This window comes from Octodon degus, unplaced genomic scaffold, assembly GCF_000260255.1.
Source record: "Octodon degus isolate 3935 unplaced genomic scaffold, OctDeg1.0 scaffold00033, whole genome shotgun sequence".
Taxonomy (NCBI): Eukaryota; Metazoa; Chordata; class Mammalia; order Rodentia; family Octodontidae; genus Octodon; species Octodon degus.
The window spans coordinates 592,971-603,485 of NW_004524609.1; the positions used below are offsets into that span (position 1 = coordinate 592,971).

At 56.0% G+C, this 10,515-nt stretch overlaps 1 protein-coding gene across 2 annotated transcripts in view; it reads left to right on the forward strand.

Annotated features, from left to right (window-relative positions):
• The first annotated feature begins 44 nt into the window (after positions 1–44).
• The window catches only part of Crhr1 (corticotropin releasing hormone receptor 1), a 40,652-nt gene continuing 30,181 nt past the window's right edge, over positions 45–10,515 (forward strand). For both annotated transcript variants that reach the window (XM_004629989.2, XM_004629990.1), the window contains exon 1: positions 45–126. In XM_004629989.2, the coding sequence (XP_004630046.1) occupies positions 94–126 (33 nt within the window). In that variant the 5' untranslated portion in view covers positions 45–93. The remainder of the gene's footprint in view (positions 127–10,515) is intronic.

Here is a 10,515-nt window from a genome sequence, read left to right on the forward strand (position 1 = left end):
AGCCCACGGCTCGGCGCGGGTCCGCGTCGCGGGCGAGTCCTGGGGGATGTCCGAGGCACCCGGGTACCCAGGACGCTGACGGTGCCACCGAGGATGGGACGGCGCCCGCAGCTCCGGCTCGTCAAGGTAAGCGCCCCAGCGTGGGCGCCCCGGCGCGGGACGGGCGTGGGCTGGGGGCGCGCTGGGGGAGGGGCGCCCGGGCTTGCGGTGAGCCTCGCCCCCTCTCCCCGGACCTTGGAGCGGGCTTGGGCTGTAGGGAGAGAATGGGGGGGTCTACGTGAGGAAGCTGCCGCCGTGCAGGGTCCGCCCACCTGAGCAGCCGACTGTGCGCGGAGGATCTCCTGGCTTCAGGGCCAACGCCCGGTTCCCCCGCCCACCCTTCCCGCGCACCCCAACCCGCGACCCGAGGCTCTCGGAGGTGGCCTCTCCGCCCTGCCCTGGCACCCTCTCACCTGCCGCCTTCCGTTTGGTACTGGACGCACTTTCCTGCCTCCTCTCCGCGGAAAACCTCCCTTCCCGGAACGTAGGAGCCCGCGCCCCCCGCCCCGCACTTGCGCGCCTTGGGTCCGCGTCGCGGTCTCCGGGCGCTGGAGGTGTCCCGGATCCGCGCAGCTCTCAGTCCGCGGCTCTGCGCGCTCCCGCTGCGGGCTGGCGACGCTGTTGGGCGCCGGGAGTTCAGGAAAGTTGCCAGGCTGCGTGTGCCGGATGAAGTTTTGGGGCGGCGGGGGCTGCCCGCTGGGCCTGCGCCTGGAAGAGGTTAGGGAGTCCGGCACACTCACGCTTGCCGGCTTCGGCGCGCGGAGGCGGCCAGGGGAGGTGGGTGGGCCTCGGCGTGGCCTGGAGCAGCCCAGCACCAGCTCCCACCTCAGGGTGGGGCTGCAAGGTCGGCCGGATCCCTGGGCCGCAGACAGCCGCACCTCTGACCAAGAAACGAGCGCGTGTAAAGGACTGGCGTGAGTCTGAGACTGGATGTCGATGGCTGCATTTTTTCTTTCATCAGTTATTAAATCCACTGTACATTTACATGCTCACAAAGCCGTTGTAGTTAAGCCAGTCGGCGAAGCCTCCCAACCTCTCCCTCTCTAAATATTGACTGGTTGTTTTAAGATGAAGAACGGAGACGCAGAAAGATTCGTCACCTTGACCCGAATCGCCTCCCCAGCCTGTGCCCCAGGGCTGGACCCCTCGATTATTTTCTATGTGATCAAGGATATGAGCTAAAGGAGGAAGAAAATTGCCCAGAGAGGTTAGGTAGATGGCACTGAATAGGAATATTTTCCAAAGGCTTGCTGTGTACCGAACCTTTGTCTTAATTTGCAACCAGTTAGAGTTCAGTCCTTTAGTTGGATTTGAAAGACTGAACTGTGGGTATTTTTTTCCAAGTTCACATGGAAAAGGTAAGTATTCTTTCTCAGGCCTTTCTTAGAATTATGTGCAAGTCTATGTAGAATTATTTGCATTTTCCTAAAAGGAAAAAGTCTTTTGTTATTCTACTACACAATGGAGTGTGAGCTTCTTACTTGGGTGTGATAACTCAGTAGATGCCTAATAATAAAAAGCAAGCGCTGGGCTCTGTGGCCCTGGTCTGTAATCCCAGCACCTGGAGGCTGAGACAAGGGAATTGCAAGCTGGGGGCTGCACGATGAGTTCGGGGCCAGTCTGAAGTAAATAGACCCTGTCTCAAGCGAACAAAAGCACAATGGAGTATTTATGTAGTGTGTACAAACTCCGAGCACTGGTCTAGCTGCTTTGTTATTAAGTCATCTAGTTCGTATAAAGGCCTAGAAGTAGGAGTTCTTCCTGAGGAACAGACACTGAGTGACTTCCTCACAGACCCACAGCCCAGGAGTGGAGGAGCCGGCATTCAAACCTAGCCACTCTGACCTGAACCCTTGTCTCACTAGCCTTTACCAGGAATTATCTAAGCCACTTAAGTCTCACTTTGAATTTCTGCCAGATGAGAGCTGGGGTAGTTTTGTCAGTTTGAAAGCGTACAACTAGGTGGTTTACAGCTAATCTAAACTCTGGGACTGCACAAGAGAGTCAGTGTTGGGAAAGGCTTCGCTCTTGGGACTATAGTGTGGCCTTCCCCCCGTACTAGTTACAGAGCATGGGTAGAGTGTGTGTGTGTGTGTGTGAGAGAGAGAGAGAGAGACAGAGACAGAGACAGAGAGACAGAGAGACAGACAGAGAGACAGAGAGACAGAGACAGAGAGCATGCTCAGGTGCACATGCATGGCAGCGAGGGAAAAGATGCATGTGCGTGTTCATAGGCGAAGAGGTGACAGGTAAAGCACTTTCCTTACCCAGGGGAGAGGCCAGGGATCTAGCACCTCTGTGTTACCCCCCAGCAGCTGCTGCTCCCTGGTTACCTAGGGAGAGGCCCGTGTTCTGCTGACCTCGTGGGGCAAAGAAGGCAGATCTAGGTGGGTTCTTAAGAGTGCTGGTTCTGAAGCAGCTGGGTTTATTGCCATTTTATTGTTATAAAAGCAATTTAGCAGTGCTGGGCAAAGTTTAGAAACCAGAGAGGGAAATTATGTCTATTCTACCCTCCTAATACACTGCTGCTGTCGTTTTAGAAATAATCCGCACGGACCCCTTCCAGCCCTCTCACTACCCTGCTGCAGCCCACATCTGGCCCACGTTGCTACTGAGCCTTCCAGGGGAGATTGCCCTGGGTGGTGTAGTGCCCACGAGTGGATTTTGACGTCCTAAAATAGGTGAACATTTGAGCCGTTTCCTGGTTGCTTCTTTGCTAAAATAATGTGAGGCTAGTTTTTTGAGGAGGCGTAAGGAGGATAAAAATGGGAGCCAAGGGGCCGGGATGACTGGCCTAGCCAGCCATATAGAGTTTTATTTTTCAGTACTGGAGGTTGAACCCAGGGTCTTCAAACTGAGCTACATTTCCAGCCCTTTTTTGTTTTTTACTTTTAAAACATCCTCACTGGCCAGATGTGATGCATGCCTGTGATCCTAGCACTAGGGAGGCTGAGGCTGGAGGATCACTGAGGACTGTGAGTTCAAGGCCAGCCTGGGCTACACAGTAGGATCAGAACTTACCTGAACTACGTAGTGAGACCCCGTAGCAAAAGACATTGCCCACGCTGGGTTCAAGCTTGTGATCCGCCTCTCTCAGCCCCACAGAGTGCTGGGATTACAGGCGTGCTCTCCAGGCCCTGTTCTAAAGAGCAAGTAGATTATGGAAAAGCAGGACACTGCCCCTGAGCACATGCTGGTGAGCTCACGCGGAAAATCCATTTCATATCCTCACTCCCAGTTGGCTCCTTAGACAGCGTCAGCAGCTGCACAGAAGCAGCGTGGAGTCCAGAGTACCCTTTGGCACCCCCACGTGCCCACAGCTCCTTTCGGATCCAGGGACCCGATTCTGCCCATGGTGTGGCCTAGAAGGGTTGGGAGAGGTAGGTGAAGTTGCTAAATTCAGCAGCTAAAGGAGTAGGAGGACCATCAGTTCGGGAGTCTGCAAACCTGACCCTGGTCCCGGCTCTGTCTCCAGCCAGCCCTGATAGGTCACTTTCCCTCTGTGCACTGCAGTTTCTGTATCTGTAAACAGGGCAGTCATACTAGACTCCCTGTTCTCTTTCAAGTCACCGTGAAAGGACTGTGTTTCCAGATACCTCAGGGCTCTAATCTCTCACAATCAGATCAGGGCGCAACTGACTCCATTCCCGGGTGAAGAATCTTAGTACACGGTACCTGGACCTACACACTCTTCCCTGGGCTTTGCTGTCCCCAGCTGCCTTTGTCCTGGACAGCACTGGGCCTGCGAATCCCTTGCACTTGTCTGTGGCCTGGATGGAAGGCTGTGCTGCCTCTTCTCTGTTCAGTATTGCTCTATTGACGGAGCCCGCTGCCGCTCCCCGGGGCGCAGATGTTGGGTCTGCCTGGAGGAGGCCGAGAGGTGCTAAGCCACCCTAGCAGAAGAGCCATCTCTGGTGCTGAAAGCCAAGAGTTCCCCCTTAAACCTACCAAGGTTAAAAAGGAGAAGAGAAAGCAGCCAACAGCCAGTGCAGCACCCTGTGATTGAAGGCTGCCTAGACAGTGGGGGAGGCTCAGAGCTGCAATTCCACTCCGCTGCGCCTGGAAAGCGCGGGCGACCACCATGACCCAGCCGCCTGTGTCTTCCGTGGGGGAGAAGGGCTGGGCCATGTGTCTCCCCTCTGCCTCCCCCTGGCCACTCAACGGGGACACAGGAAGGGAAGGTGGGCCCCTTTGGGAAGTCAAGCCAGGTAGAGATTTTAGCTGCACTTTTATAGGCAGAGAATGAGTTTGTAATTACAAATGATTCCTGTCTACTTGGGTTCTTGGAAGCCCCTGCCAACAGTTTCTTGCAAGCAGTATCACTGAGGCTTTTTTTTTTTTTTTTTTTTTTTTTTTTTTTTTTTTTTTTTTTTTGTCTTTTTGTCTTTTTGTGAGACAGGGTCTCACTATGCAGCTCAGGCTGGCCTTGAGCTCACTTTGTAGCCTGGGCTGGTCTCGAACTTGCAGTGATCCCCCTGCTTCAGCCTCCCGAGTGCTGGGATTACAGACGTGCACCACTCTGCCTGGCTCGCTGAGGCATTTTAAAATGTTTGTCTTCAGACTTGTTCCTCTTGGTCAGCTGTCTCCCGTCTCACCCAACGGGACTGGTGTGGGCAGGGACCCAGTGTGGCTGTCAGCGTGGCTCTGTGCTGTTGAGAGCCACAGGTGAGTCAGACATAGCCTTGGACCCTAATTCTACTCTGAAGCAGTGGGCAAGTTAGCTAATCAGTCTGAGTCCCAATTTCTTCTTCAGCCATAGGAGGGGATAAATCATAATCACTTCATGGGTCGCTGAGGACGACAATGGGTGTCATCCCACAGTGGCACATAGTAAGCGCTTAGTGTTGGCCACAGTAGTCACTTAATAAATCTTGCCAGTTTTCTCAGTCTAAAAGAGACCATCAAAAGGAGAGGCGAGACACTTTGCGTGGAGGAAGACAGTGCTTTCCACAGTCCCTGGGGGAGGGGGCCACCAGCCCACAGCTGAGTTCGGTGCACAGGGGACAGAGGTGCTTGCATGGGTCCCCTGCACATGTCTGACATGCGGAAACATTCGTCAGGGAAAGTAGAGATCTGTAGGGAGGATAATGCAAAATTAGTCACTCACTAATGTGAACAGGTATTCTGAAGACAACTGGTCGGAGCCTGTTAGGCAACAGATGATTGACCACTGATTCTCGGAGTATTTGGTGTCTGTTTCAATACTCTCGGGCAGCCAGGGAGGAGGGAAGGGGGAAGGGAGCCCTGTGAGACGGACAAGAGGCTCCTTTTTGTGAAATGGGCATGTCAGGACTTTGGTCTGGAGGACGGGTCGCTGGGCCACGGATTCAGGTGCTTTAGTTAAATGCGTCCCAGCAGCCATTGATCAGCTTGGGGAACCAATGAAGATGTCTGTGGATGTTCTTTCTGTCCTGCAAACACAGGCATTTTGTGCCTGGCTGAGTGTCCGTGGAGCCACCCCAAGGTGCCAAGAGGCGGGGTTTGTGGAGCACACACTGCTGCCACCCAGGTTCCAGGAGCTCTGCTGTGAGCCGCTGAGCCTAGGTCAGAGCCCAGAAGAGAAACTGACCGGACGAGTTCAGCTGCTCTGTGGCTCAGGACCTGGGAGGGGGCACCACTCTGGGCTGGTTGACCATTGTGATCTGACTTCTGGGCTGGCAGAGGTCTTGAGGCTCTCGGGGGCACAGGCAGGACCCTGGACGTCAGGAGCTTCAGGAGGATTGGCACAGCTCATTGGTCGGTGTCTCTGGAAGATCCATGGGCCCAAAGAACTGGAAGGTAACCTGCCTTCGGGAGGAGGGCTGGGAGGAGAAGGCTGCGGTAGTGCCATCCCTGGGAGGTATTTTCTGCTCCTTTTATACTTCCCTACTTTCTCAGCCTCCTCAGCAGGGTGCTGAAAGGTCCCAGTGGTCTCCAGAAGGCCCTTCCTAGCTCAATGTGGCCCAGAGGTGCCAGCCGTTCCCCACACAGCTTCCCCCCCAAGGGGGGAGCAGCGAGGTGGGCAGAGATAGGGAGAGGGAGAGAGGCCTGTGAATGCCCCCCAAGCCATGCAGGCTGCAAGAGAAAGCCTGGGTATGGTTGCCCGGGAGGGTCCAGGACTCTCTAAGGCAGAGGTCTCCCTTGGCCAGTTTCTGAGCCATTGAGGGCCCAGTACCAGGGGCACAAGCAACCGTGCAGGGGCGCCCCAGGGCTGCTCAAGGAGGGTAGCTGTATTAGAGAGATGCAGGCCTCCCAGCAGACTGACCGTGAGCAGGAAGCTACAGGTGATGCAGAGCTTAAGACTGCTGGCCCAAGCTGGCAGAGAAAGCCCCAGGCAGAGGCACTTCCTGGACATGCCTCCAATCCATTGTTCACAAGCCTGCCTCACTTTTCTGCCCTTGTCTGGAGCCTTCCTCACTGTCTCCAAGAGAGGGCTGCTTAGAGGCCCCTGTGTGATTGGAGGCTTGCAGATGCAGGGCATAGAAGATCCCCCATCCTTCACTCCATCGCCAGCACCTGGAGGCTGGGCCTGCACCCAGCCGCAGCCTGCTGTCTGTGTGGTTTAACTGCGACCTATTGGGCATCCTCTACCTATCTCTTATGCACAGGTGCACACACGTATGTGTGCTCGCTGGGGAGCGAACCTCTTACAGTGTTCGCCATAGCGCCCCCCCCCCCGCTGGCCATACCTGGAGGCTGCCCTCCTCTGGTCACCACCTTTCTTTCCTCCCAGCCTCTTGGCATAGTTCAACTCATGAGCAGGTATAATCTGTAAGCTCGCCCCCTGCACGGGAGGACGGATGTCTAGAGGGGCAGATGGGCACCCTGGGGTGGTGGGTCGGCCCTGGGAGTGGTGGGCGGGCTGCCTGCCCTGGCCATTCAGACCCACTGGGAGCCTTAGGAGCTGGGACGCTGCTTCCTCGCCAAGGCAGGCAGGGCAGCGCTGGCCAGCAGAGGAAACTGGTCGCCGAGACCTGGCTTTGGTCTGGCACCATCCATGTGTCCTTGGATGGGACATCCATGCGTGCCCAGTCCCTTTGTGCCAGTCAGCTTTCCTTGACTAGGCACATGATAGCTGACCCCACTGAGAGGGGAACAACTGGGCTGAATCTTGTGGTCCTTGCCTCTACCTCTGCCTGTGCCACACCACTCTGTCCTGTGCCAACATCTCCTACGCCAGCAAAGTGTAGTCCCCTCATGTTTGGCTATGCCGTCGCTCCTGCTGTCCCCCATCTCTGCGTCGCTTTTCATCTGCCAGGTCTACCCAAGTCTTCCAGGACCATCTCTGCTCCCTCCCCAACATAGCCCTTTGGCCTAACCCCACCTCTCTCTGGCATGCCTTTGCTTTCCCCTTGTCTCCTCCTGCTGCTGGGAGCCACCAGCTTGCAAGTAGGACCCTCAGCCCGTCAGTGCATTCCCTCCTGGGAGGCGCAGGACACTGCCTGGATACCTAAGCACACATAGTCGCTTGCATCTAGTTAAGCTCTCAGGCCCACAGTAGATTCTGACCTTTGCGTGGCTCACAAGGATTCCTTTAAAAAATATATTAAAAAAAGAAAAGCTCTGCCTGCTCAGTGCATGCTCTGTGCACCTACTGGGTACTGGGCACGCAGTAGGTGCACAGTAGATACTGGATTTAGGGGAAGACTTGCCTCTCCCTGCTTTTGCTCCCACTGAATTCCTATGCACACAGAGGTGCTGTGGGGACAGGAACCGCAGATGACGAGCTGGACAGGTGGGGCCCTCTCTTGGCATGTGGGTTGATGACCCAGTAGTCCATACAGCTGTGTGCTGTGGTGACCACTGAAAGATTCCAGCCCCAGCCTGGGGTCTGTCCCCTGTCCCCTTGCCCTGGGGGTGTTGGTCCACATGCCAAGAAGGCAGCATGTTGCTTCATGAGGGATTCTGGGTACAGCTGGGGAGAAATCACCAGCGCAAGGTTGTGAAGAGACACAGGGCCAGAAAATTCTCACAAGCGAGGGTCTTCAGGGAGCAGGTGCAGGACGCCTTAGTCCCCAGGTGAGGATGGGAGCCCAGCCGTGCTGGCAGCCCAGGCTTCCTCCTTTCCCCTGCCCTGGTTTTGCCAGTCGCACGGCAGGAATAGCTGTGCAGGGCAGAGGTGGCCCCGGACACTAGGATTCGTGTCTTCTCCGTGGTATCTTGCCCTTCCACCTGAGTCCTTCCAGCTCTCCCTGGGTGGCAGTGGGCCGCCTAGGCTCCTTTTCCTCTATGACCAGGCCCACAGCTTGACTGTGTATGCTGCTGACAGTCTGGGAAACATGGTGCTTAGGAGTAGGGCACTCGCACCCCCTCAAGGAGGGGTGCTGTCCTTACACTGACAGGATCGGAGCTGACTGTGCCACTTGCTGGATGGGTGGCCTTGGGCACGCAACCTCTCTAGGCCTTTTCGTCCTCTTGACCAAGATGGAGAATAAAGGAAGAAATGTTTGTGTGGTGAACAGCTGCCCCACTGAAGCTCCCAGAGGGATGTTGTCTTCATGGGTGGGGTCCTTGCCCAGCCCCAGTGCCCTCCACACTTCCCCTGGGCCCTAAGCCTGGCCGTCACTAACCTGCGCCCCTCGAGCTGAGCCACCCCTGCAGACCCAGCACGGCGCCCTCGTCGCCAGCTCTTGCAGTCGTCTCAGCCCAGCCCTGGGAGGGTGGTGGAGATTTTCCGGTTCCAGACAGACCTGCCTGTATCCTCCTGAGCAGGCTGCGCTGCATGATTCACCTTGAGTCTGACAGCATCCGAGTCGTCTAGACCCTGTTCAAGGAAATGCTCTTATTGACAACTTGCTTGGGTGTCGCGGCAAGGACAGGTCACGCTGAAGTTTCCAGATGCTCCTCTCACTTTCTGCGGGCCAGTAGCTTGAGCGGGGCTCCTCCAAGTCTCCCCTCTGGCCCACTGAGCTGCCCTGGGCCGGCACTGCTAGGGCGGCGCCTGAGAATGAAATTTCCTTTCTCCCAGGTCAGATGCCGAGCAGGATCAGGATTTGCCTAAGTCACTTTTACAGGTAAAGAAGCAGAGGATGAAGTAGCTGTTTCTAACTTCCGCCCCAAACCTCTGTCCAGTGGCCTTCTACGCTCCCGCTCGTGATCCTGAGAGTCAGGGGAAGCAGGTGCAAACCCGTCAGTGTCTCCTGCTGGACAGAGCCTGCTGTCCAGCCTTGTAGATGATTTCCCCTTCCCCAGGGCCTCTTTAGGCCCCCATTGTTTTTGATGCATTTTATTATTGCAGGGTGTCGCTGTGCAGCTCGACTTGTGGTGATCCTCCTGCTTTCAGCCTCCCTAGTGCTGGGGTTACAGGCATACACCACTGCACCCAGACTCTGGCAGGCTCAGCCTGCCCTGGGGTTGGCATGTGGTACCTGCGTTTGCCTAAGTTTGCCTAGCAGGTGTTTTAGTCCGCTGAGCTATCTTGCCAGGTCCCTGCAGACCCCTTTGAATGCTGCTCCTGCAAGGACACCCTTCTCTGAGGCACCCAAACAGGTTGCCCACCCACTTAGCACCACCAGGGGAGCTGAGAGCCCAGCTGATGGTGTACCCGTGTGGCTACACCCTGATGCCTCATTCTGCTTCCTGCGCCCCAGGGAGAATTCAGGTGTCTGGCAGACATGTACAGCTCTGAGCTGCATGGTTCCCAGGGACCAGATCCAAACCTGGGCCAGCTCCCAGCCTCTGTGGGAAACAAGACTGGCATGTCCGGGTCCACGCAGCTGACAGGGCTCTGCAGTGTCCACCTCCTGATCCCCACCATCCACTGCCAGGGAGCCAGGCCGCATCCAGGAGCTAGGGGTCAAGGGGCAAATGAAACCTGGACCTACCTGACCTCTGAAGGATTCAAGCTTGTGAAGAAGAGGGTGGAGCAGGAGAGAAGAAAGAGCCAGGGGTAGGGACCCAGCTCCAGCCCTGTCCCTCCAGTCACCATGGTAACAACTGTGGGCAAGTTACCACATCTATATGCATCAGCTTGTCACCGTACAGGGGTAGATAGCAAAGGCTTTGACTGTGGGCGAGTTTTGATTGAGCAAGAAAATATAGAGTTTATTATTGGGCAAGCTTTCAGTAAATGCAGAAAGAAGGAATGGAAGGAGGGAGAGAAAGAGGCAGAAGAAAGGGAGGGAGAGAGGGAGCGAAGGAGGGAGAGACAAAGTGAAGACTGAGAGAAGGGAAGTGAAGACAGAGAGGGAGGAAGGCAGTAGTGGAAGCAGTGGTGAGTGCCTCTAGGTTCAAACCTCACCAAGAGGGAGAGAGTGAAGGCAGAGAGGGAGGCAGGAAGGAGCGGGAGGGAACAGTACTCCAGCCCCCCACACCCTTAAACCGACCTCTTGGGTGGTGTCCATGCCACTTGTGCAGCTGGCTGCAGCTTTCTGGAAACCACCTGGTGGTGGAGAACAGGTGCACAGGGTTGCTGCTGCATGGAGAGGCAGTGGGGGAGGGAAGAAGGCAGGAAGGGAAGGAGGGAAGGAAAGGAAGGAAGGAAGGAAGGAAGGAAGG